Source organism: Brienomyrus brachyistius, chromosome 15, assembly GCF_023856365.1.
Source record: "Brienomyrus brachyistius isolate T26 chromosome 15, BBRACH_0.4, whole genome shotgun sequence".
Lineage (NCBI taxonomy): Eukaryota > Metazoa > Chordata > Actinopteri > Osteoglossiformes > Mormyridae > Brienomyrus > Brienomyrus brachyistius.
The window spans coordinates 7,537,805-7,564,673 of record NC_064547.1 but is presented as its reverse complement, the minus strand read 5'-3'; the positions used below and the strand labels follow the sequence as shown (position 1 = coordinate 7,564,673).

The window sequence follows — 26,869 nt, the reverse complement described above, 5'->3', positions numbered from 1 at the left end:
ATTATGCCAAGACTTATTCGCAAATACCAGTCCCTTCCCCAATGAGACTTCCTGTCCCCCCCAGCCGTTGCCCACTCTCTGGGAAAAATTTCTAAGATTCCCCATTCCCAGCCATTTTAAAACGGTACGTCTCGGAACATTGTCTTGTGAGTTACATCTTTAATTCTTTGTTTTTTGTGTCATGCAGAGAAGAGGAAAGCTAACATTCTGGACAACCTCAACAACACGAACGGGACGATAATCGGAGTCACCTGTTGTATCGTGATTATCCTACTTATCGTCTCTGTCATAGTTCAAATAAAACAGCCTCGCAAAAAGTACATAATCAGGAGAGAGGACTTCGACCCGACTATGTTTCAGGAGGTTTTTGAGCCCCCGCACTATGAACTGTGCACGTTGCGCAGCGCCGCAGCCTCCGCCGAGCTGGTGGACCTGGCTGACGACTTGGAGACCTACCATAAACTCAGGCGCTCCTCCTCCCGATGCATTCACGACCATCACTGTGGATCCCAGCTGTCCAGCGTCAAGGGCAGCCGCAGTAACCTCAGCACGCGGGAAGCCACCATCCTGACGGAGATCCAGCCGCAGCCGGTCAGACCCCTGATCCCGCCCACCAATCGCAGGAGCATCCTGGTGATGAAGCACAGCTACTCGCAAGACGCCACCGACGGCTGCGACCTGGACGACGACATGGAAGAGGTGCCCACCACAAGCCACAGGCTATCCCGACACGATAAAGGAGTACAGCGGTCAGTATCCATTGATTTTTGATGAAGACTATCACTCGGAACACTTTAATACCCAAACATGTATTTGTTCCTTTTATTTATTTTTTCCCTGTTTTATTTTTTTTTTGCCTTCAGCCGTTTTATTTTTATTTATTGTTTAACTTTGATTTCTCCGTCTTTCATTACAACCTCTGTGTCATTCATATGGGGGTTGGCTCAGGCTGGTGATGCCGTACTATGGCCAGCTGATGAACATGTTGTTTGAGTTTGTTTGAACATGACTGCATGCTTTGTCCCAGCACCGATCCAGACCAGCCATTTCCCATCCTGGGCTACCGATTAAAAAAAAAAAAAAATCTTTGCATAAAAATAACATATAGGAAAACGTTGTCCATAAAGATATGCCATTTTCTATTCTGTGGTGCATGGGGATTGCTAAGGGCTAAAACAAACTCCCCTGCCAGGGATGGTGGATCCTTCTTCTTTTGGTCTATTTGAAGGATCACTTTAAGATTTCTGTTTAAATACATTAATGTTCTAAGTACTTGGAACTAAAGGGCTTGTCATTTGACTGAAGACTAAAAGCACTTTTTGAAATAAACCGAAGCATTGTAGAAACAGATTTGAAAAGTAATAAAATCATATACAATATATGAAATGGACAAATTTAAGTATTTGTTTCTAGTCAGTAAAACAACGTTTTATGGCATGAACCTGTTTTTACAAAAAAATATATTTTATTGTATCACTGCACTTTGCTTGTGAGGATTAAATGTTTACAAGAACAAGTGGTTATATCAAAGATGCATACAATTCATACAACATGCCCTATATAACTGTCATGCATGCATATGTTTGATGTGTATACATGCATTACACAGTTGTTTTATGTTTGGTTTACCTATATTTGCAGAAAAGAAACACATAGTTCTTTCATTTTTGCATGTACATGTTTTAAAATTTCACATTTCAGATCCAGTATGCTGCGTTTACAGTATGTATGCGTAAACTTTTCTGTCTATGCAAAAAAGAGTATGATATTAAATGAAACAGCCGTGACATTGCAGGTTCTGCCTCATTGGGTCACTAAGCAAACACGAATCCGAGTACAACACAACTAGGGTCTAAGAGACAGTCTCAAGGTAAGGACTCAGTACATGGACCCATTCCCCTGTTTTGTCAAATCATTGTAATTCAGTGTAAGTCCACATACGCTGCCACACTTGATTTATGTTTTATCCGAAATGTGGGTGCTTCTCACTACTGGCAAATGGTTTCTGTTTGTGTTGTAAATTAATTTCCATTTCAATGATTTGTTTACCAGCCATATTTGTTGGTAGGTCTGCATATTATTTCTGTCCTTGTAGTTTTTACTCGTGCGTTTTGAGTCACTGAATATTTGATTTTTGTTTATCCATGTGCATAAATTTTAACATTTGGTAGATTTTTTCATCTAAGGAGAACGCCAATTTTTATGTTTACACCGATGCAGACGACAGTCGATTAACGGTGTTTGCTAATATTATGCATAAATTCCACATAACACTTTGTGTCATGTTCTACTTCAGTCATCTTTATTCATAATGTAATCAGTAATAGTTTTTAAATTAATTTTGTTTCCATGATCTATAATTAATTGGGTCTGTGAATAATACAATACAATGATTATGATCTTTTGTAATCTTTAGGGGCCACTTGCAATGAGCAGTATAAGACTGGCTTATGTTTGTGAAACAGGTCCCCTTCAACTAGCCAGCAGGAAGCCTGATTTCTCCGGTGAGGGAATCAAGTATATTGCAGCTACAGTGGTAAAAATAATTGAAGATAACATTTTGTCCTTCTTCTTAGAATAAAACTAAAAACAGAAGGAAACAAGACTTCGACCAGTCTCCACTTCTTCCCCACCCAGCCATTCAAGCTGAAATTTTGCAGTGAAGTGCAACATCTCTTATATTCACATGCTAAGATCTGACGTAACCCCGCATTTCCTTAGTGCTTTCTCAACAAGAGCCTAAATTCCAGAAAGTTCACCATTCCTCTATTGAGGAAGTCTTAGGTGGGGTCGGTGTGCTTCTCAAATAGAACAAATTTCAAGTCTCTCCCAGTTGTGTAGTTATATTTACATTTACATTTTTTGCAGCGGCAGGCCTGTAGCCAGAAATGGGAATTGCGTGGGCGGTCCAGCAGCCTTACTGATAGACCTCTAGGTAAATAATCGCCAACCAATGGGGGATCTCCTGTTGTAGATTTTGCAGACTGGGGTCTCCCATAAATTTTGCCAAGCCGCTAAACCAGGGCTGTCAAACTCCAGTCCTGGGGGGCCGGAGCGCTACACATTTTTAGGTTTTCTCTCATTTAACACACCTCATTCCCCTCATTCGACTCCTTGTGCTAATTACCACTTGAGTGAATGATTTGTGGTGGAACAGGGAAAGAACAAAGCTACACAGGGCTCCGGTGTCAAAGTTTGACACACCTGCACTAAAACTTTTAAGCGGGGGGGTCATTTCATTATGTGGCTGCGTGTCTTATCAGTAAAAATCATTTTGCGGGGGGTTCAAAGCCATTATAATAATATGTGGCTATATGTTTCTTTAGCAGATGCTTTTGTCCAAAGCAACATTCAAGCAATGCAAACAGCACATTGCAAATATAAGTACAGATAGACTCAGCCTCCAATTAATGTCCAGTTGTAGATACAAGCGTAGGCGGTTTTGGAGCAGGAGCTACATAACAGCCATTAACAAAGCAAGAACCTAATACGACAATAGGACTAACATTTAGGGTCAGAAGTGCAACATAAGAGCATTCAATGAACATAAAGACGCATCAAGTTAGTTGAGGAATTCATGGAACAGATGGGTCTTAAGGTGTTTCTTGAAGGTGGAGATGGGAGTCTGATAGATGATTCGCCAGCTCACTCCACCACCAGAGAACCACACAAGAACTATCTGGAGTGAAACTTCTTACACTGTGGGGGAAGCTTCATATGGCATTAGTTTGCTGACCGAAGGAGGTGAGATGGGACATAGGTGGGAGATGGAGATGGGTGCCTGACCTTTCAGCAAGCACCAAGAACTCTAACTTGATGCAAGTTCCAATAGGGAGTCAGTGAAGAGAGTCAAGAAGAGGTTTGGCATGTTAATCTATAGTGGTCTAGCAGCACAAGATGGTTCTTGTGCAAAGTTGCAATAATCAAGTCGTGAGGTAACAAGTGCCTAAATTAAAAGCTCAGGTGCATACTTAGATAGAAAGGCCTAATGTTCCTGATGCTATATCGGGTAAATCTGCAAGATTGGAAGACCACTGTTATATCCTCAAATGATCATCTGTCATTACCCCTAGGATCTTAGGAGACCTTGGTGGAGAGGCTATGGATGATCCACACTGAATAGTAATGTCGATGTTGTGATAGATAGTAGGACTGGTAGGAAGACAAGAAGCTTAGTCTTAGAGACGTAAAAATGAAGATGATGGTCCCTCATCCAAGCTGCGATGTCAGCCAGGTATGCAGTGATCCTGGCAGAGACCATGGTGTCACCAGGAGAGAAGGTCAAGTAGATCTAGATACCGGTGTAGTAGTGGTAGGAGAAGCCATGGGACTGGATGATCTGACATAGACAAGTAATTTAAAAAGAAAAGAGACGAGGACCAAGGATTGAGCCTTGGAGAACACCGGTTATTACCTGATGTGATTTGGACACCTCTTTGCACCAAACCACTTGGAATGATCTGTATGTCAGGTATGAGTCAAACCAGCACAGAGCAGTCCCCATAATGCCAAACTGAGAAAGGGTGGCTAGGATGATTCGGCAATTAACAATATCAAATGCCACAGAGAGGTCAAACAGCATCAGGACGGTTCACTGGGATGCAGCTCTTGCAGCTCTCAGTGTCCACAGCAGTGACAACGGCAGTCTCGGTTGAGTGTCCATGTCTGAAGCCCGGCTGAAGTGGATCCAGGAGGTTCTTTACCAGAAATTCAGAGATATGACCGAGGTTTGGACAAGAATGAGAGGAGGGAGACTGACCAATACAATCCGTGAAGGATCAAGTGAGGGTTTATTAAACTGTGGTGTTACCCAAGCCTGCTTATGTGGCAAGGAATGTGCCAGTCATAGGGAATAAATGAAACGGGTGGGTAAGTGCAGGGGTAATATTAATAAATATGGACTGCATGTTGGCTGCTTTAAATTGACTTATACTTGTTAACTTCAAAAATGACTATAGCACTGACTATAAATTGCTCTAATTCAATATTATCAGCTGTGGGAGGCTGTTCTGTGGGAATGACTTCAACATTGTCACAGTCCCCATTATAAGCTTTTCATGGGGACCGTAACTTGACAGCATGAATTGCACTTATGTCCACAGGTGAATTTCATACCCTTACGCATGATAATGTGAACCCAGATTTTTCAATTATACAGTCACTTAATGTTAAACTTGTACAGTTTGATATAGGACTCAGGTAGAGTACATAAATATTAATAACAGATCAGATAATCGGCACATACCACACAAACCTGCAGCTGGATTTGATATTCATTGCAATTGGCCCTAGTTATTACCAGTCAGTTTTTGAAAATAATTTGAAATTGCTACATTTAGTATTAAATCTTTAGAATTAAAGTGTTACATTTTCAGTTATCTGTTTCTCTCAACTGTATTTTTAACAGCAGTTATATGCTTTAATGCTTTCATTTTTGTTTCTCCCTCGTTAAATTGCTCATTTTTAATCTTCCACATTTCCTAACCATTTCTCTGTCCTTTTTTAAAGCACCATGTTCTCACTCTGATATTTAACGTCACTATTGTGTCACTTTGAACAGTGTATGATTTGCAATGTACTTGCTTCTGTTCTGCATTACATGTGCATTGTTTTCATTATATAGACGTCTTGAATATAGTGCAATCCTGGATGAGTACGAACAAGCTTCACTGCATTGTGAACACATGGACCGGAGACATACACCAGCATGATGATTCGTGGACACTTTATAGCGAAACACTTTAAATGTAATACATGTTAATCTAATAGTGAGACTGACTGGGGGGATTGGCAATGGGTACCATCCGTGAAACTTGAAATCAGATGGGCTAATTCATTGCCTTTATTATTGCTCACCTTTTCTGTTGTTGTGAATTTACTGGAAAGATATTGAAACAGCCAATTTAGTTCTAATAAAAGAAAAAACTATTTGAGTAATTTTAGGAATTCTCTTGCTTAAAGGATTCTTCAGTTTAAAGAAAAAAAAAATAAAACCTTTGTTCTGGATGATTTTTTACGAAAGGCATGGCAATTCCCCTTTATGTTTTACGATGCAATTCCTTTGTTAAAGGCTTAAAATCTGTACCTTTCTAAGAAATATGTAAATTATTTCTTGTATTAACTATTTCTAACTACATTTTTCTACAGAAATTTCACAGTTGTAGAAAATAACGTGTGCATGTCTTTATAATTCTTTAAAACTAAGAATGTTAATATGTTTATCAGTACTTATTCACATTCATTCACTTTCTGACTGATTGGGTTCTTCAAAATAGGTTAACATAATTTGATCATATTAATCCTGAAATAAGAAAATGCATGCTAAAAGATTAACATATATATTCCAAACTGGTTATAAATAACACATAGATTTATTGTTTAATTTAATTATATTTTCAGTTCTTTTCAGTGCAGATATCTTCACATGTAACTTGTGTATCCTGGCAGCATGTGACCTATCTAAGCAATTAAAAAAAAACTTTTCTAATGCAAATATTATGAAGCAGATCAGCTCTTAACCAGGAGGGTGCCTTTCAGAGCAGATTTTCCCAATAAATCCTTTCTTAAAATAAATCTAATTGATTTTCTGTGAACATTTTCATAAAGTTTTGTTGCTTATTTGCTCTGCCTTGTCTGCACTATTCATTTGTATGCCAAGACAAGCAGTGATATCACCAGCACGCTCCAAGATGTGGCTTTTGAGCAGAACTCCAGATGGCAACGCGGTTGAGGAGCTAAATTGCCATTTTGCAACTGGAATAGTTATAAAGAGCATTATAGTCACAATGCTTGTTGCATAATAGGAAAGTGAACAGGGTGTGAATCTGTAATCATCCAACAAATTACAAGATGTTTTCAAGAGTGTGATGTAAAGAAGACCTAAGTTTAGCTCAGAAAGTGGTTAAGCAATTATAGGTATTAAGAAAGTTAACAATATAATATGTAAGGATGCATAAGCAACATTATATACACATATATATTTTAGATTAGGAGTGCTTTATTGTCATTGTATAAAAATTGAATTGTGTAAGACTTGGGGCATACATCACGAAGTAGGGTTTGTTGATTAGCCAGATTATCTGTCACATTTAAGGTAGTCCTGGCTAAATGTAAGTGAATGACAATAAAGTATATTTAAACTGGGGTAACTGTACTTTAAATACGACAAGTTATTTAGCTAACCAACAAATCTCGCTCTGTGACATAGGTCCCAGATGCTAAGATTAAGGTCAGATGACATGACACAATCGGTTGATTTGTAAACAAAACTGAGACGGTATATTCAATCAAGGAATCCGCCTTCCAACTGCAAATCCTGGACAGGGGCACAGGAGACTATCTCTGGGGTGGGGGGACATGAGGCTGGTGTATACCCTAGATGGGATGCCAGTCCATCACAGGGGACACACACTCCATGGGCAATTTAGAGATACCAATTAGCTTGACCATATTTCTTTGCACTGTAGGAGGAAACAAGTGATAAGCCACAGAACACCACATACAGTAGGAGGCAGTCATACTGTCTGCCAAGCCACTGTGCCTCGCAGATTAAGGAACCATGAACGCTAAAATATTCAAGCACAAAATGATAGTAGCCTGATGTAGTGGCCTGCTTACTGCTGCCTGTATTTATTAATAAACTGCATGAGTATTGCCAATCTGACCAACATCAAAAACTGAAGATGCAAAAGAAAATTCTCTTAACACTATCTTCCAGTTTTTCAAATTAAGGGTGATCTCATCGCCAGCTGAAAATGAATCTGTACTTTGATATTCCTTCCTGATGAATTCCAGTGTGCTCATTAGAAATTATGCTTTTCAGTTCCAGAAGCTTTTACATCATGAAACTCGAAAAAAATTGAGTTATTTGTGGCCCATAACTGATGCCAGATAAACAGAAAAATATGTATATGTCTAAAAACATTAATATTTTTGAATGCTCAGGCAATTTCTTTAGGGAGACTGTCAAATTTGCTTTTGTGTGGATAGGTGCTATGACTGACATTTGCTGCATAATATAACAAATAATAGTATGTAATAAGCTGCTAAATAAACTGACATATACTGGCTAATAGTGACTCAAACATTTCTAACTATAACAAAATTATGAATTAATAAATCCATATTTATGGAATTTAAGTGTAACGTCTTTGTCTGTCCCATATTATTATTATTACATTTTGGCAAAAAGCCCCGTTTTTATTGATTCTTGAATGTGAGTCTGTCGTTTTGATCATTTTAGTTTGCAATTCAGTTGACATTAAATGCTGATGTGTTTCTTATTCTTTTGGTTTGATTCATATATATACAATCCCTTTGTTCTTTTTTTCCAACTTTTTCTCTGTGTACAGTTGACCATTAATTTGCAAGTGCTATGTTAAGATTGTAATTAATGTCTTGACTTGAAAAAAGTTTATGTTAAATATTTATCTCTCGTCTGTTTCATTCCAACCATGCTTTCAAGTAAGTAACAATTATGATACATTGTAACAAAATAATATGTATGAAAATTAAGATGCAAGGTGGTTTATGCAATACATCACGTCATTACACATTTCACAGGAAGATAACGATGGTCCCTTATATACCCTTATAACTAGTTACTAACAATTTATACATACAGCATTTTATATATGTATGTGTGATGAGCAAAAGCACAAAATAACATGGTGTATAAAAATATAAAAATGCTATATTAAAATGCAATGTTTGTTGTAATATCCATAATAACAAATATAGCGTCAGTGATTAGTTGTGACAAGACCCCACGCTCTTTATGAGAATCACGAGGACTGTGTTTTATAACACCTTATATAAACCTACTGAAACGGGTCTATTTTCTACAGTGATGTGTGGATATCTGTGTGCTTGATCACGTTGTTTAGAAGAATGGAATGTGCGTATTTTTACTCATCTTGAAATTGTTGATAAAAAAACATATACATTAGATTTTTATTAACGTAAGTATAAACACCACTGTAGTTCCCATGTGAAGGAGGCGTCTTCAGAAAAATAGGTGATTACTGAAACTAACAGTATTTTCATTTTCCTACAGGCAGATACATCCACGCTCTACATCTTGCCAAGTTTGACAACTTACGGAACTAACTCTTAAACCCTGCATCTACCATGAAAGAACTGTTGCTTTATGTGACTTTACCAATTAACTGTTATCAAGGGGAAAAAAATATACTTTTTCTTAATTTGTGAATGCGTTGAGTCTTTTCTTTGTTCAAAGATGTAAAGCATTTGCTTGTGTTTTTTGAAAACTGTATGGCCACTGAATTTGAGAAGGATTTTTCAAAGATTTTTGAAACAATTTCTTTCAATAATCAGTAACTTACGTGCACATTAAATGGGATCTGAACATGTCAAACCGAATGATTTTTAAACTTTTAAACTATTCATTTGGAAGTTAAAATTGAATATTCTGGTGAAATTCTGTTTGGAATCCCTTAAACCCAGTTAAGAGTGATTGAGTGTTCCATATCTTACGTAAGCAAATCACAGATTGTGTTTCCTGCTAAAGATGACTGCCCTTACGGGATTAGCAACAAATAACCACTGTATGTACTGTATGTTGTGTAGGTTCTTAGATTAGGAGAGGCTCAAATGAGGACAGTGGAAACACTGCAGTAGAATTCGCTGGCAACTTATAACTTGGGGACGAAAAGTTTAAATTTAGTGAATTCTGCTTTCCATTAATTCTTTATTGGATATCAAACCTGGGATTATTTCAGGTGGAATATTGTTAGAAAAATGAACAGTTGCCACAGCATTTTACTAAATAAAGTCTTGATAGTTAATAGGGCTCAACTACACATTTGAAAATTATGGTCTGCAAAATTTTTTGTCGTTTAGAAAACACAAACTATATTTAGTGTACCAGTAAACGATTGAAATGATAAATTTATTATGTTAGGGCATTTCCCAGACGCAAGATGTGTGTATGTTTTAGATTTTTTTCCCTTTGGATAGTGATATTTTATTTGATAATTGAAATATGTTTTGAATAAATTAAAGAAAAAAACATGCATAAAACTAATTGTATCTTTCTTACTTATAAAATGATCAAGTGTATAATGGCTCGTCTTGGAATCCAAAAAAAAGTCTTTTTAATTTCTCTTGCACACTTGTGTAACGTACTCACAAGACACTTCAAATTCATTTGAATTTCATCACTACGTATTTCCAAAATGTTTCATTTCGTACAAAGTGGGGACAGCCAGTGACATGTATTAGACTACTACTTTCAATTTACACAAAGCGCAATTTATTGGTTGATGAGTTTCGTTGTACGTATTATATTGACCAGCTACATAATATTCCGCGTCATGAAATATCTTTTTAAAATCTTTTCGTCTGTTCGTATTATTTAAAGATTGTACTTGAGTTTAAACCAAGTAAACGTGAAAACATACAGTAAAATCAACGGTAATTTTCTTAATATAATCAAATCTACGTTAAGAACCATAATTTGACCCACTTTGGGTGTCATCTGGTGTCTTCTTAAAGAGTGGACCGCGAGCTTAATTCTAAACGGTTGGCTACATGACTTGAAAAACACCACTTCCCATAGTTCTCCGGAGCTTTTTGCCCGTCGCTCCAATGACGAAACATACGGGCCGAGCGTTGCATATTGCCCCTTCGTTGTACATCGGATTTTAGATTATGGTTTAGGCAATTATACTTCACTCTGTATGCGAAGTCATCTGGGACGCGTATGTTACCTAGTTGCTTCTGCTCGCTGCCATGTCATTTTCGGTATTCAACGTAGTTTAAGTTTATGCAGCGCGTTAATCAGGGGCTAAACGGATATCAGCAGTAGTTGCAGATTCTCGATCCCTGACAGAGGACAGTATGGTGTACTCTTTGGCAATCAAAGCCGCGTACTTTCAGTTTCAGCAGGCTCGGGCAGCCCGGTGCGCCCTGCGGCTGTTTAATCGCGTCCAGCGAAGCGCAGCCGGAGCTCCGGCTCCTTCGCTCAACTTGGCGGGACCCTGCTGCGGCCCTACCTGTCAGTTCGAACGGGGATTTTCCCTCGACGTTGGGTTAAGGAGTAAAGCTAAGGATAGTGAGAACAGGAAGGTGACCGTGTCAAGAAGGGGAGGCGACGATCCGGCGATCTCGGCTACACAGAAAGGTAAGGAGCAAGGACAGTCTTCACGCAATTTCAGTTTTTCTAACTGTATTTGCATAATGTTCACTGCAGTACGACAGACCTTCGTTCAGATTCGTTGTCGTGAAGTGATGACAATAGGACAATAAATGTGTGCAGTGCTGGCTTAATGGTTAGGGAAGCCCACTCGTAATTGAAAGATTGCAGGTTCGAATCCCTGATCAGCAAGGCACCACTGTGGCACAGTCACTCAGTGATACCATGAGCAAGGTACCGCCCCCAAGTACTGCTCCCCGGATGCTGAATTAGCTGCCCCCTGCCGTCTCACATATGGGTTAAATGAAGAGGACACATTTCGTTTTTGTGCTCTGTGTGCTGTGGTGTGTCAACAGTAATAACTAATCACTAAATTCTAAAGCAATTCTAATTGGTTTACGTCTGTACCATACATATTTTGTACATATTTCTTAGGTTTTCGCATACCCGGTCAATGAGACACATTTTGGGTTCCTTAAGCTGGGCCAGCCAGTATGCAGCAGATATGGAGCAGTGAGGGGTAAAGGGCCATGCGCAATATGATTAATGTCTGAGGCCACGGGGTTAATCCCCCCACACACCTTCTGTCCAGGTCCGTAGCCTACTCAGCTACGTCCCCATTATAAATAGTCAGAAGTGATATTTTTGTTTGAAAATTGTTGCGTTGTTTAATGACGCAAATTGTACTGTTATCTGAATGTAAACGGGATGCTATCTGAATTGTTTTCTGTATACTGCTTGTTCTCTGATTTGTCACTTTTTTGTAGTTAAACAAGCAAGCAAAGATTTCACCTACTTGATAGTCGTGGTTATTGGGATTGGAGTTACAGGTAAACTACTGCATTTCATTAGAATTGTATATGATAAGTAGATCTAATGTTTTTTTTTTTTTGCTAAGTGATGTTTATTTCATTTTGACACCTGTAATTACTGTTTTTTTTTTCGTCTCTTTTGTCATGGGCCATTTGCTTGTAATCTTAAATTCATAAATGCATACTGCAAACTCATTAAAAAGCATATTACCAGCTGATTTTTTTCCCCCCCCTCCTTTCACTGCACCCCAATAATTCTTGTCATACAGGAGGCCTTCTGTACATTGTTTTTAAAGAGTTATTTTCATCATCAAGTCCAAGCAAGATCTATGGGAAAGCTTTGGAGAAATGCAGAGCACATCCAGAAGTAAGTCTGGCCGTCTAAAAAGTGTGTGTGATTATTTTGGGGACCAAATGTACTCCACAATGTGATTAAAAAGTGTGTTTTCTTTAATGTTGTGGGGACCATTTTTCAGGTCCCCACAAAGACCTGTGATTGCAATTGAAAAACTAATTTCTCGTACTTTTTTTGGTTACTAAAGTTAGGGCTGGGTGGGGGTTAAGGTCGTCATGTTGAGATTAGAGTTTTCCCCCTAGAAATGAATGGAGTCTTGACAAAGATATAATTACAAACCTGTGTGTGGGGGGGGGGGCATAGATCACATTTGGGGGCCAAAATGTCCCCAAAGTGCGGTAAAACCTGAAACCTCCTTACTTTTGGGGACCCCATTTGGATAACCTCAATTTTATAAAAATCTGTCAATGCAATCAAAAAAGTAAAAGTTCCAAAAGTCTTGTATTTTGGTTAGTTACTTATTTTTAAGGTTAGGGCTAGGTAGGGGTTAAGGGTGTCGTGATTGGGATTAAAGTTTTTCCCATAGAAATGAATGGACAGTCCCCATTTAGATAGGTAGACTTGTGTGTGTGTGTGTGCGTGTGCGTGTAGTAATAGTTTGCTCAGACTTTGTATAAAGTTTGAGCACTATTTTCCATTTAAAACTTGAGGTCATTGGAGTTTTTGGAGAGCCAATCAAAGGGTACGGAGAAACAACTCGACGAGGCAGAAGGCAGCACGTTAGGTGAGGACACCGTGCTGGAGTATGGAGTAATCTAAGTAAGATTTAACCTTTCTCGACCTCAGTAGCATGTTTTTGAGGTAATTGCTCAGTTTTGCGAGGACACAACAAAAACTGTCAAGGGAAAGCCTCACCACTGCACATTTACATTTTGCATAATTGAAAGCTATATACAGAGGACATATAGATGACTGCAAATATCTCCTCTGTCCAAAGGAGAGTGGGTTAGGAATATCTTCCCATATCCAGAAGGTTGTGGGTTCAAATCCTTACCCAACTGCTCAAAGGACACTGGCTGACCCTGTTCTCTGGCCTCAAGCTTTTCTCACTTGTTAGTCACTTAGTCACAAAAATGTCAGCTAAATACATGCACCTCTGTGGCACCATCAATATCCCCAGCTGTATAGCTTATTCAAGGATAAAAATTGAATCTGTTGAAGGTTTTGTGGTAACTACTGTTGGTCGGCTGCTACTTTGTCAGTCTGCACATCTTATGAGCGTATTTTCCTCCTCTAGCCATGTGGAGTATATTAAGGATGGTCTGAAGCATATGCAGCTGAAATTTTACATTCAGGGTGCTGAGCCCCGCATGCAGGGCACGGTGCACACAGAGATGAAAGAGGTAATACCACATCCTCATTTTTTCAGTTCAGTTCTTTGATTTCACAGTCATGACTTTTGTGCTGAGTCTGCTGAAAAGGTAAAATGTGCTTCGCTTGATGTCCACGCGTACTTAACGCCCTCCTTTTATTTTAATAGAATCCTGAAACTGGGCAGTATGAATTTCGCTACATTTTTGTGGATGTTGATACATATCCACGGAGAACCATCATTGTTGAAGATAACAGATAAGATTATCCAAATGAAGATTGTTTTTGGACCATCTCAGGCTGCCTCAGGGGGAATGAAAATGTTGTACTGATTCTGATTTCTTTTTTATACTCCCCTTGAGGGCATGGCCAACAGTGGGGTGTTGGAGACATCACTCCATTTGAAAAGACCTTTATGGTCAAGTCTCATACATGCAAAGGTGACCAGGATTGTTGTGGTTTATATATTATGAGTTGCTCACCTAATGTCGAAAAGACTGGATGTTAATCAGTGTTTTAAAGCTCTGATTTGTACTGCTAGTAAAGTAAGTTTTGTAACCAATAAATTCAAATGTATTTTCTTAGTAAATGTTCTGTTTAAAGGGTGCAATGACTAAATGTGAATGGATTCCTGAGAGGCTGAAAACCTCCAGAAGGGGGCGCACATGCATTAATAAACACCATACTCTTGAAACTGATAAATCGGTACATCTACTGCTGCCGTTCTGCAGTAAGTTTAAATTGGTAACAGATGAGGAAGGTTGATGTGAATTTGCACTCATACTCCTACAACTTGTGACTAACAGCTAATGAATTTAATGGAATTATGTCGTGAGATATGTTTATTTGATGCTAAATTACTTGTCTACTTGTTTATAGCTAAGTATACACCTCTAGCTCTATTCTTCGCTCTGATATCTCCTGTTGAGAGTGGTTCACCAGTGTCCTTCAGCAGGGGGGGGCAAGCAAACTTGGGGGGGGGGGGGGGGGCAGAATGGCTCCAGTTTTTCACGTAGGGTTAGATGAGAGAAACATCCTTAAGACTTCTGTGACTTGCTCGGCTTACTGTGTGATCGGGCGCGGGGCTGCTGCATCGACGACATCATGGCTGCCAGTGGTGCATGTTTGAAGGACGACCTGAAGTATCCGTCCATCTAGAGGAGCATTGCCAGTCGTCAGGTAAAGCAGACTAGAATGTACGTTATTATTCATTTGAGATCTAACAGCAGGTATGTTGCCTGCTGTACATTTACTTATTGGTGAAACTATCCATGGTTCAGTGACACTTGGCTACGACCAAATGCTTTGCTAGTGACCCACAGTCTTTCCACAAGTGATCGCAGCTCCAGAAAAAACAAATAATCATGGTTAAGAAGGAAAATTATTCTTAAGCATCTTACTCTTTCACTCTGTCTATCCACACTTAAATCTCCTGTCACGTTCTACAAACTAGGAATATTCCTGGCATTTCAAATCTTGCATGAATTAAATCCTGGAGCCAAACCCAAAGTAATGTTTTTTGTGGTGTTTCTGAATGCTTGAATTAGAAGCAGTGATGGTTATCCGGTCTACCTACTGACTGGACCTTCAGCATGATGGTGAATACTGGCCCACCATCAGTCACCACACCATCATCTCACTTTGTCCTCACAGAGACAACTTTCATGGAACCGTGTTTTGCACCATTCCATAGATTCATCCATCCATCTTCTCATAACTGCTTAACTTTTTCAGGGTCGCAGAGGGTATGGAGGCTATGAGTGCAAGGCAAGGAACAACCCAGGATGGGGTACCAACCCATCACAGTGCACACACACACTGTTCGGTAACTCCAGTAAACGTCAGTATGTTTTTGGACTGTGGGGGGAAACCGGATTACCTGGAAGAAACCCCACGACGACATGGGGAGAACATGCAAACTCCACACACACGGAAACTTGGCAGATACTCAAACCCAGATCCCAGAGATGTCAGGCAACAGTGCCCCCCCCCCCCCCCCCCGATCCATGAATCACACAATAAAATCCTGTAAAGAGTCTGCAAACTACCTACATCTGTCTCTCCTCACCAGGTATGTTTGTAACAGATGATGATACAGGTATATAGACCTGGAAAAAAGTGAATCCTTCTTACTTTATCTCCTGAAGATAAACTGCTCCTTAGAGTTGAAGGGTGTGGAGCTACATAAGCTATGTAACATCCGTAGTATCATAACCAGAGGACTGTGCAGTGACTGATAGTTGGGGGGGGGGGGGGGCATCTGAAATAATCCTGTACTTCTCTGGTGTTGAGGGAAGAGAGAAATATGGCAGTAGTTTGGATGAAAAAGCATGTTTTTTTTGTGCCACACAGATACCTTGTTTATGCCTAAAAGTAAGAATGCCCTACTCCATTGATAGAGGTGTGAATGCATAGCAGTTATGTCCAAGGCTATCATAATGCACTCACCTGACATCAGAAAGGCCATTGTATCTTTAGACTAAATTCATGTAAAAGCAGTACGGATTATTCCTGTTCTTAAAACTATTTTGTACACGGTCCGCTTAGAAGCTTTAAATCTTAGTCTTGGACGAAGGCAACCGAGGGATTATATTGGGACATGCAAATCCAGGTTCAAATACAGAATTTTGAATAGAGAAGCAGCGAAAACAAGTTCTGCAAACTGAAATCGGCAGGCTTTAATTTAGATCTGCTCACAGTGTTGTCTCACGCCTCCAGGGCTTGGGGTTTGAATTCCACCTCTGCTCTGTGTTCTCCATCATGTCCATGTGTCACGTGGGCTTCCTCCAGCAGTACAAAAACATACAGTCAGGCAAACCATCATGTCTAAATTGTCCATAATGTATGAATATATTTTACCTGGTAAAGGGAAACATTTGTGTATGAAGACCGACATTAAGACCTTATTATCACATTTGCTATCCAAAAAGTTATATCCTTCGGTTAATAGTTAACCAGTTCTCCGTATACAAGAGAAGTATTGCATCATGATCATGAATAGTCAAAATTTCACATTACTTTAAATTTAATTGTAATCCAGAGGGGTTTGTGGGACAGATAGTTTTTAAAGCTATAGGAATCAGTTTAAAATCTTGGAATTCCGACTGAGGGGGCGTTTCTGTAAGAATTTCCCACTTCCAAGTTCAAACGGAACTAGTAATAGACACAACATTAATCAGTCAGTGCCCATGGCGGTGTAGTGTGACGAAAATATATTGTTCTGGCTTATATTAATTAACAAAAAAGAAATCGGCTCTCAGACGGGAGGCGGCTCCTATCGTTCCGTAAAGGCCGAGTCGTTCGGAACGGACCATCTCTGCGGAATGCGCTAGGGCTGTACGGCGGCTGCTGGGAACATGGGGGATCGCACAGAAGGAGCTGGGAAACCGTGACTTTCAAACGGCAAGTAGTGCATGAAACCGCTACCTTCAGCAGGAACGCTTTTTAACAGGCATTTTAGCGAAAAATAGGTGTCACCGGAATACCTGTCATATTGTCTCTTTCCCAGCTACGGAATCCAGGTACAAGGAAATTGCCGCGGTTGCTACGACTTCCCCTCTAACGTTTTGGAGTTTTCTCCAGATATAGGGCCTACATAAAAACGCGTTAGTGCACGGTGTCATTAAATATGAACTGTTCTCATTTAGATACCAACATATGGACCCAGTACTCGGAGCGACTGATTGAACCTTCCCAAAAATGCGTACGTATTTTCTCGCTTAAAAACGTCCTTTACTAATTGTTGTATATAAGAATCATGTTACATAAACCTAATAGAGGTTAAATTTATTCTTAATTGTTTGTGTAATATACTCTTGCAAGAAGGACGCATATTGTTGTTTATGCTGAACACATTTGGGAGTTGGGCAGGTTAGCAAGAGGAGGTTTGAGAAATACTTGTTTTTCATTTGGCAGGGTCTTCTCGGTATAAGGGGTCTGGGCCCAGACAGCAGAACCAGTCAAAAGCAAGTAGTGGAAGAAGCTGCCAGTCACAAAACAGGGCAGGTTCCCAAGCTGGAAGAGGGCGCGGAAGAGGCTGCAGCCACCCACAGGGTCAGACCCCACCTTTGGATATTAGATAAATGCTGCGAAGCAAACAATTCCAAGAAGGGTTGCCAACTTTGGTCAGCTAGCTGGCGTGAGATTTTCAGATTGAGACAAATTAGCACCAGCATTTACACGTCTTTAACCGCTGTCTGTAAATATTATTGTAAATATTCTATAGGGTCTTCAGGCTACCCCAACACTTTTAATGTAGCTAATTTTAGGTTCATAATGAAATAAAGATTTTCCATAGCATTTCTTAAGTGAGCATGAAAGTCCGAAAGCGTGAATGTTACACGAAATGCATGAGAGTTGGCAACCCTGGTTAATGTTAAAAGTTTGATTTGCTGCATGCACGATTATCCTCAGTACAGTGTGCAATAAATAGACCTTAAAAGCCCCACCCAATATCAAACACTCGCCTACATCATACTGGTTTCATGTTTAACATTCATTGTTAAATCTGGCCCACAGACCAATCTTTAGTTTTCTATAGTATAAAAAAAATATGTATGGTCCTTCCATTATGCACTGACAAACCTGGCCTCCCCCCGTTACTCAGCAAGTAGGTCACAGCTTAACTGTTTATCAGTATCGACAATATTAGACAAAAATTCACTGTTGTCAGTGTCAGTGAACATTTCCATATATAAATTTTTTTAGCGTTTGTCTCTTTATTTAGGGGCTTCTGAATCACTGGGTGGTGGAGCTCAAAGAAAGCTTTCTGGGACTCCAGCCACAAGTGTGACCCCCCCCAACTTGCAAGGATATGGTCGTCCACAGGGTAATACATTCCCCCTCTCGCAAAATCCATTTGGCCTTCTCCCTATTTTATTCAGTAATAAGTAACGCCAGCTGAAGAAGCACATTAAGTAAGAAAATGTATAAATTTAAGAAGATTGAAAAGGTTCTAACCTGCGTGGGAGGTTATTTAGTAATCTTTGGGAGATGGTGTTTATTAACGGTCTCCTTCCAGGTTATTCTCGTCAGTCAGGGGATGGGAAACCATTAATGGGTAGTGGAGCTCAAAGAATGCTTCCTGGCAATCCAGCCACAAGTGTGACTCACCCCAACTTACAAGGACAAAGTGGGCCTTTCTCAGCGAGGAGATGTGATAGACCTAGTCGTCCACAAGGTAATACAATCACCCTCCTGCAAAAGCCATGTGTCCTTCATCCTGTTTCATTCAATAATAAGTAACACCAGCTGAAGAGGCACATTAGATAAGGGAATGTATACAATTAAAATAATACTGGAATAGGTCTATTTTGTCTGGAAAATTACTAAGTAAACCTTGGGAGGTGTTGTTTATTAGCTGTTACTGTCTCCTTCCAAGTTATTCTCATCAGTCAGGGCATGTAAACATCCAGAATATCTCATATCAGTCCACTTCCAGCAGCTGAGGGCACCCAGTCCCACTTAAAGTTCAAGACTGGGTCTCAAATTAGGAGTGGAGCTGACAAACCCAGACATCAAGAAGGTAAAACAGGTCTCCATCAAGATTTGTCTTATTTGTGATTTGTATGTTGTTCAGTATTTGACAATGTCACGGTTGCATGAAGGCACGGACCGTGGATGTTTAACAGCTGGTTACCCAATACTATCAGTACATCAGGCAGGATGGGACAAACAGAGGAAATAAAGCGGATCTGCATTAGGATTCCTTGCTAGAGTTCCCCAGTTTCAACTTCTATTTGTCATATACACAAACTAGATGTGTGTAATGAAATGTTTTTTCTACCTGCTTCCTGGGTAGGGTTGAAAAGGAAATATGTAATAACAAAGAAATACTATGAAAAAAAATCAAGGTTATAGGACAACATTACATTTACTCTCATTCATGTTTTCATTGACATTACTGTTTATTTCATTCATACTTTAGGAAGGTATTATGAATTGAAAAATAGGGAACAAATAGGTTGACTATAATTAAGCATATCAGATTAATATTTTACCTGAATTTCCAACCACATGAAGCATGTAAACAGTTCTTGAAATGGCAGTCAATCAAAAATGTGTTCATTTGTTTGAGGATAATCATGGTTTGTGAGTGCATTTCAGGTGTGTTTGCTTGACACAAAACCTTTCTCCTCACTCAGGGACGCTCCCTGGACCCTGGCAGCGAAGAGTTCCTCTGAAAAGTACTCAGCTGACCCAGTCAGTAAACACAAGTGAGAAGCAAACTGGAAAAAGCAAAGATAAACTCCAAAAGGGTACTGGTGAACATGTTGTTAAAAGTCCCTTAGAAACACATGCCCCTTATAATCCATTAGTCAGCTTTTCAGTGGTAATGTTAACTTAATATAGAAATTAAGAGCACTGAACATCTTGGTTGTGAGGACAATTGTATATTTCATGGCATTGAGTCCTGAAACTAACGGAGTAAATAAAAATTGTTATACAATATATCCTTTGTGACAAATTTGGTAATGCATAGAAGTTGTTTTAGAAATGCCACGATTAGCACAAGTTTATCTGAAAAGTGGCAGAGGTATTTATGTTAGTGGAACAATAAAATAACAAAGCATAAGAATTTAAAACACGGAATTATTTTGAAGTTGATATGAAACGTTAATTTAGTTTGACCTTGGTATTTTGTGACTTTAAAAATAGAATTCCCTGCAAGAGGCCCTCCCCATCAGTCAAGTGGTAGTGGACCTCAGCGACGGTCTGAGAGCAGCCAATCTGAAGCAGCAAAAGCAATAAACCTCCAATCACAAAGCAAAAGTCAGCCGCACAGTAGGAGGCAGTATCCAACAGTCAGTCACCCACAAGGTATGCAAGTCCATATGGAGTAAATGGTTTCAGTGTCAGGCTCCTTGTTTGTATTCCTGGAATATATTTCCTGTTCCCCATAAATGATATTCTTTCTTGAATGAAATGTGCATTTTGCCATATTTTTAGGAGTGGTAAGTGTTGAAATAGCAACAGGTGATACAATAACACCAAGTGAAACTTGGTTGAACGACAGATGAATAAGCAGGAATTTCCGGCTGCTTTCTGAGTAGGTGAGCATCGTGGGAAGAAACTCACAATGACTGACTCTCGAAACACCCCGGGCGGTTTGGCCCGGTCGTTCGGGAGAGGTGCTGGAGCATGTGGAAGAGCACAAAGAAGGATAAACCACTTTAATAGACAATTCCCTTTCGAAAGAGCTGCAGGATTTGTAGCGCATAGCAAATTTCATGGCACTACATGGAATCACCATTCAAGGCAATGGAGTAAGAGTTTTTTAATAGTCAAATTGTTTTATCTTTGCAGCCAAGTTGATACTGTGGTCATTGTTGCTCATAAGTCTCTCTGTCCCTTTCAGGAACCCAGACAAATGACATTCAATGGAAGTCTTCATACAGGACAGACAATCAGCAAAACCGGTCTAACATTTATAGACCTCTAAAGGATACCTTGACTGAAACTGGAACTGATTTTAGTTTATATTGCAAAAATCAGCTAGACTTATATGCACTTGAGAAAATCGAAAAACTGGGGGTGACTGAAATACTTATGAATTTAGTAGCTCCTGGAAGTGGCTTTAAGGAGCTCCTGAATAAGGAGGATAATTCCAGCGCTCTGACGACAGTCATTTTTGATATCCTAAACAAGGCATGCAGCAGTCAGATGTACAAGGAGAATATACGGTATCTTCTTATGACCGTGAAAGAGTCTTTGTTTTTAACGAGGACTCTGCCTAAGTTTGTGATGGATTTGGGAAGGGAAGATGAGCATATCAAGAGAGAACAAAGCATTTCTAAACTGAACCAAATCGTGGCCTTTTATTTGCTCTTACTTGAAGAGTTCCCCTGCAAGGTCAATGATGTGTCCCTTTGTGCAGCTCTCCTACAAAATGAATATCAACATCTGCATTCTAAAGGGCTATTCATTTCAGAGGAATCAAATGATCGTCTACAGAAACTTCTAAAGATGATTGCTCATTTGAAAGGAAAAAATCCTGAAGGCATCATAAAGTCAGATTCTCATACCTTTGAAAAAATTCACCAGCACGATTCAGATGTTGGGAACTGGAGATCAATGTCAATTTTGCCAACCTGTAAGGAGGTAACCATGACTCAGAGTTCATCAGTTAGTGGGAAGTTTAAAGACAGCAAGACCTACCTGGATTCACTCTTTCGTCTCCTTAGGGAGAGCTTTGTGAAGCCACTTAGAGACAGGATCACCCGCCTTCTAAAGTATGATAAGAAGGGTTGGTGCCAAGGGAATGTTGACTCATCTTTATGCAGTCACGTTTATTTCGATGTCCATATCGCTTCTCCAATTTACACAAGCAAAGGAATCATCTACAAAATTCAGTTTGACCCCAAAAACTTACAACTAGTCAACCTGGAGAGTTCAAAGGAACTAATGTATGGAACACTGTTGTGCCTCTCAAAGGATGGTTTTGACACAATCATTTTTGCTACCATCTGTAGTCAGGTCATGAATGAATTGACTCAGGGTATTTTGGAGCTCTGTTTTGAAGAAAGCAGAGCAGGAATGGTAGACATCACTCCACTGGATACGTTTACAATGGTTGACGCTACTGTGGTTTTTGAAAATTACAGGCCTCTTCTTGAAAGTCTTCAGGAAGTGGCAGAACAAAACCTACCAATGCAAAAATACATTGTGAGCTGTGAGACGGACATCTCAGCACCGAAATATCTGCTGAATCACCTGCATCAGTATAGTCTTCAGGCATTGATCAATGATAGCCCAGTCAAAGGAGAAGTTTCTGGTTTTGCACATGAAGGAATTAATGAAAAAGGGGGACAAGAGTATAGAAAGAATGCCCTGAGTCAAAAGCACTTTCAGAACATTTTAAATTTCAGTGAGTGGCCAAGTAAGGAGGAGCTGAATTTGGATGACTCCCAACTGAAAGCTGTGCAGTTAGCCTTAACTAAGGAGTTGGCTGTCATTGAAGGTCAAGCAGGAACAGGTCAGGTTCTTTTATCAGAGCATGCTTGTTGAAATATTCCTTTATGATGAATGTTTTTAATTTATTGTCTGATAAATTTGTATTCAGTTGGTATATGTTGTTTTATTTAGGGAAAACGTATGTTGGCCTCAAAATTATCAGAGCTTTCCTGGATAATTCCCATCATTGGGGGACAGGATCAGAAAGTCTTCTTCTGGTGCTTTGCCACACAGACTATACTTTGGATACGTTCTTGGAAGGTACTGCTGTCTATCCTAGTTATCCATCCATCCATTTTCCAAACTGCTCATCCGTCTGGGTCGTGGGGGGTCCGGAGCCTATCCCGGAAACTATGGGCACAAGGCAGAGAACAACCCAGGATGGGGGGCCAGCCCATCGCAGGGCACACTCACACACCATTCACTCACACATGCACACCTACGGGCAATTTAATAACTCCAATTAGCCTCAGCATGTTTTTGGACTGTGGGGGGAAACCGGAGTACCCAGAGGAAACCCCACGACGACATGGGGAGAACATGCAAACTCCACACACATGTGACCCAGGCTGACACTAGATCCCGGGTCCCAGAGGTGTGAGGCAATAGTGCTAACCACTGCACCACCATGCCGCCCCTATCCTAGTTATATATATACATATATAAAACATACCTTGGCAAATATACTTAAGTTCAGTAAAATTCTGTCACTTTGTAGTTTCTGTAATTAAAATGTAATTTAATGTCAAATTGCATGATTTTATAAAGCCATATAAATTAAGGTCATATAAGATGTAAAATGTGAAGTGTGAGTTCTGTTATGCATTTCTGTGTAGGAGTACTTCAGTTTTTGCCAGGTGCTTCTGGGCTTGTCAGGGTTGGAGGGCAAAGCTCCAGCGGCAGTCTGAAGAGCGTCTCTCTGGAGAATCTCAGGAGGGAGATTTCCTTTAGAAAGAGCTTACCTGTGCACCTGAAATTAATGCATAAGCAGGTATGTTGCTTTTTATACATTCTGAATTTAAGGTCCGCTGCCATTTCTTCTGGTTAAGAATGTAACTTGTTTACAGCTGTTTGTTGAGAGAAGGATCACGGAGGAAGAACTTGGGAAAGCTACTTATTTGTTGGAATGTTCTTCAAAAGGAATCGTCCATGAGATGGTGCTGGCTAAGTACATTGTTGCTCTTCATGGAATAAGCCTCGGGAATGTAGAGGTCAGTGAGGTCCCCACAGATACTAGTGTTTTATAATTAATCATGCTTTGTAGCTTTCTCTAGCCAGATTATTGTTTTCCCCAGATGTTTATATAGCATGGTCTCTCTGTATGTTTTGCAGTGATTGATGATGATGATTTTCTTCTCCCATTTAGCCTGGTGGTCCATGTTCTCCTCATGAAACGAAAAGCCAGTCAATTATGATGGAATGGCTTGGAGTCTCTATACTGAGCAGTTCTTCAAGGCAAGGTGAGGAAACTACTCTTGCTTTGTGAACAGTGCCATTTAAACTACATCAGTGTTTCCCAGTGCGGTTCTCGGGGACCCACGGCCAATCCGCGTTGTTGCTCGCTCTGAGTTCCACGAACAGGATTGGGAATCACTGAGTCACACAATTGAATTCTTCAAATGCTTCTGGTTTTGGTAGATGGATGGTAATCACTGTGGCAGAACCTTCATCCTCTCTTGAAATTCTCAGGGCTTACCTCCAAGTACTCTGGGTTCCTCCCGTAGCTCAAACTCAGCTTGACTGGTGTCTCTAAATTGTGGCTGTGACGTACTGGCATTCCATCTATGGTATGCCCTGTGCTGCCTGGGATAGTGCGAGAGCCTAACACTGTGCCAGATCACTAATTAGAGAAAATGGGTCAAAGAGTTAAAATACTTTAAAAATGTAAATGCAGGTATTTTTCATTGTCAGCATTCATTACAGTCTGATAGGTGTTGTCTGAATGTATTTACTGAGTGTTACTCCGCTCAGGGGACAATGATGACTTTGGGGATGAAGAGCTTAAGGTGGCTGGGCCAGGGGACAATGAAATGGACACGGCATTCGGTAGCACCACAGAGACAGCAGAGGATGACACAGTGGACGTCTACAGTGACAGTGCAGGGAAGACCTTGAGCGTGACATCTGGTAGCGACAGCGAGACAGAGGATCGGCCTGAGAGTGAAGAGGAGGGGGTTTTCAGTCGGCTCTCTAGTGGCATGGAAGAACAAGATGAGGAGGAAGCAGACACACTGGAACAAGAGACCCTGGAAGACACTGGTACCTGCTGGATAGTGACAGAAGCCTTTATGCACATAAGATTACAGGAAGCAGATCTATTTTTAAATGCAATTGTTTCTCGTAGATTATATGAAAAAGCTTTGACAATATTTATTACCTAGGAGTTTCTCTTACGGTTTACTTGATGCATACTATGTTTGTTTGTTGCTGTTTTCTTTGTAGGTTGTGCAGACTTCAGTGAAATTGACCCAGAGTGTATGTATTCATCTGATGATGAAGAGGATTTCCAAATGGGTTGTGCTTTAAGTTCTTTAGTGTGACACTGTCCACCAAAATCAGTGTAATGAACTTGTAACTTATATAATTCTAAATATATCAATATTTTAATGAACTTCTATATGTGTAAATATATAGACTAGGACATATATACAGTACTGTACAAAAGTCATAGGCAGGCAAAGACATTTTTAAGGCTATTTGTCTAGGTAGTATATATTTGCACAGAAAAAAACACAATTTAACATTTAAAATTGTGCAAATTAACAATAACGCAATAAAAAATGCACAACAATTTCTTCTGTTCTCCAAAATGTTACTGGTATGTGTTGATGGCTAGATGAACACCACTTCAGTTCCCAAGCTTCTCCTCAGGGGCACCTCAGCCATTCCATGCATTTAAAATTTCATTTAACTAATTAACTTAGTTTGGTAAAATAACTTCTGTCAGGTGCTGATTAGCCAGACAAGGTAGGGTAGTGGTCATGTCAGAAATACATGGGTGTATTGAATAGTTCCTGCAAATACTGGGTGATTTTCAGAGAAATTTTGAAGTAGCTAAGCTGACGTACTTTGACAGACATCACAGTTTTACACATGAAGATCATTTAAAAAACGTTTTCTTTGACTGCTTACTGTAAGTCTTTTGCATAGTATATTGTACGATAAAAATGCATGCAGTGCAGATATAATTGTATGCCTCAGATCATGCATTTTTCCCCAACCAGGCAGTGGTACAGAGGACTGTGACACAGCTATCAGCAGCGATGAGGATCTAGGCTTCCCTGCAAGCAATGATCCAAGAGTCTCCAGACGCTTCTCCCCAGTGGTGCCTCTGGAGGATGGTGGTACGTCTCAAAAAACGATGTTGTTGGACGTCAGTGTCAGAAAATACAAATGTGTTTCCACTTACGGGACAAAACTAGCTAGCTGTAGCTTGACTTCTGTAATAGTATTTATCGTCCAGTTGGCTCACGTAACAGCATTACGTGTGGGACGTGGGACGGGAATTGTTTCTGTAAATTATGAGAGCGGAATACCATGTGCAGCTGGAGAACCGCAGTCTGTGGTAGGAGCCGAGTTTGGCCATGAGATGGTACCGGAGGCGGCAAACACCCAGGAAGGCATCCAGAGCACTTGGAGGGGGCAGACTGCCACCTACGGAACCAATCTTGCGTATGTGACAAGTGATCATGTGGAAGAGGAAACGAGGCAAGCGGCATGCACTGGTGGAGTGGATGTGAGTACCCAACCCACCCTGATAACGAGCGAATAAAGCCTGTTTGAAATGGTTAATAAATAACTATGGATTGCCTACATTTGCCTAGATGACGAGTGACATAAAGAGGAACCTAGAAATGGTTGTAAAGCAGGAGCTGCAGGAAGTGGAGCACATGCTAGAGGTAGATGCCAGGCAAATCTGCGACCTTTGGACCCTGACATACAAGCAGCGATGGCACCTTTACAGGTAACCATTTCCACAGCAGTGCCCTGAGCACGCCAAGTTACACCAAGTCACACTAAAAAACACATGACCAGGCGGGAGGCCAAGCCACGGCTGAAGTGGGGGGGTATTTTGTGCTTAGAGAACCATGGGGGTTTCGACGGTATCAGGACGCTCTTCATCCCCCCCTCTCATTCACCATGTCAATATCAACACAACTATCTCATGTTGAGATCTGATGAGATTTGGCCTACATCTCTGCCAAAAGGAGGACACTTTAAAGAAAAATAAGAATGAAAACCATGACAGGAACCAAAATTCATTGCCGGAGGGCTTGAAATCTA

General features: G+C 40.2%; 3 protein-coding genes across 10 annotated transcripts in view; all 3 read left to right on the top strand.

Annotated features, from left to right (window-relative positions):
- Positions 1-9,942, top strand: part of neto1l (neuropilin (NRP) and tolloid (TLL)-like 1, like) — a 69,596-nt gene extending 59,654 nt beyond the window's left edge. For 2 of the 8 annotated variants that reach the window (XR_007382534.1, XR_007382533.1), the window contains one exon: positions 188-199. Coding sequence is in view for 5 of the 8 variants with exons in the window: in XM_048976486.1 (XP_048832443.1) it covers positions 188-749; positions 1,796-1,856 (623 nt within the window). In the remaining 3 variants the exon portion in view is untranslated. Of the gene's footprint in view, positions 1-187; positions 750-1,795; positions 4,731-5,623 lie in introns of those variants that run through there. The other 6 variants (XR_007382532.1, XM_048976486.1, XM_048976484.1 and 3 more) reach the window with 6 other exon arrangements.
- A 616-nt stretch (positions 9,943-10,558) lies between these two features.
- On the top strand, positions 10,559-14,222 carry timm21 (translocase of inner mitochondrial membrane 21). The gene is made up of 6 exons (XM_048976495.1): positions 10,559-11,143; positions 11,923-11,985; positions 12,237-12,334; positions 12,973-13,046; positions 13,560-13,665; positions 13,803-14,222. The coding sequence occupies exons 1-6, from the start codon at positions 10,861-10,863 to the stop codon at positions 13,893-13,895; spliced, it is 717 nt and encodes a 238-aa protein (XP_048832452.1). The 5' UTR covers positions 10,559-10,860; the 3' UTR covers positions 13,896-14,222.
- Positions 14,223-16,665: 2,443 nt separating this feature from the next.
- Positions 16,666-26,159, top strand: LOC125708725 (NFX1-type zinc finger-containing protein 1-like). Its single transcript, XM_048976475.1, has 17 exons — positions 16,666-17,035; positions 17,281-17,336; positions 17,549-17,686; positions 18,360-18,461; positions 18,654-18,812; positions 19,074-19,157; positions 19,777-19,890; positions 20,291-20,452; positions 20,686-20,898; positions 20,991-22,607; positions 22,718-22,846; positions 23,422-23,576; positions 23,653-23,796; positions 23,952-24,045; positions 24,557-24,844; positions 25,028-25,929; positions 26,131-26,159. Exons 2-16 carry the CDS (start codon positions 17,333-17,335, stop codon positions 25,123-25,125), a joined length of 3,501 nt encoding a protein of 1,166 aa, XP_048832432.1. The 5' UTR covers positions 16,666-17,035; positions 17,281-17,332; the 3' UTR covers positions 25,126-25,929; positions 26,131-26,159.
- Positions 26,160-26,869: the final 710 nt, after the last annotated feature.

What these genes read in the sequence shown, in the direction of transcription:
- timm21 (XM_048976495.1), top strand. Translation starts at nt 10,861, where the DNA reads ATGGTGTACTCTTTGGCAATCAAAGCCGCGTACTTTCAGTTTCAGCAG. An exon ending in GATCTCGGCTACACAGAAAG is followed by an intron (nt 11,144 to 11,922) that starts GTAAGGAGCAAG and finishes ACTTTTTTGTAG; the next exon opens with TTAAACAAGCAAGCAAAGAT. An exon ending in AATGCAGAGCACATCCAGAA is followed by an intron (nt 12,335 to 12,972) that starts GTAAGTCTGGCC and finishes TTAAAACTTGAG; the next exon opens with GTCATTGGAGTTTTTGGAGA.
- LOC125708725 (XM_048976475.1), top strand. An exon ending in TAGACCTAGTCGTCCACAAG is followed by an intron (nt 18,813 to 19,073) that starts GTAATACAATCA and finishes GTCCACTTCCAG; the next exon opens with CAGCTGAGGGCACCCAGTCC. An exon ending in CAAAGATAAACTCCAAAAGG is followed by an intron (nt 19,891 to 20,290) that starts GTACTGGTGAAC and finishes CTTTAAAAATAG; the next exon opens with AATTCCCTGCAAGAGGCCCT.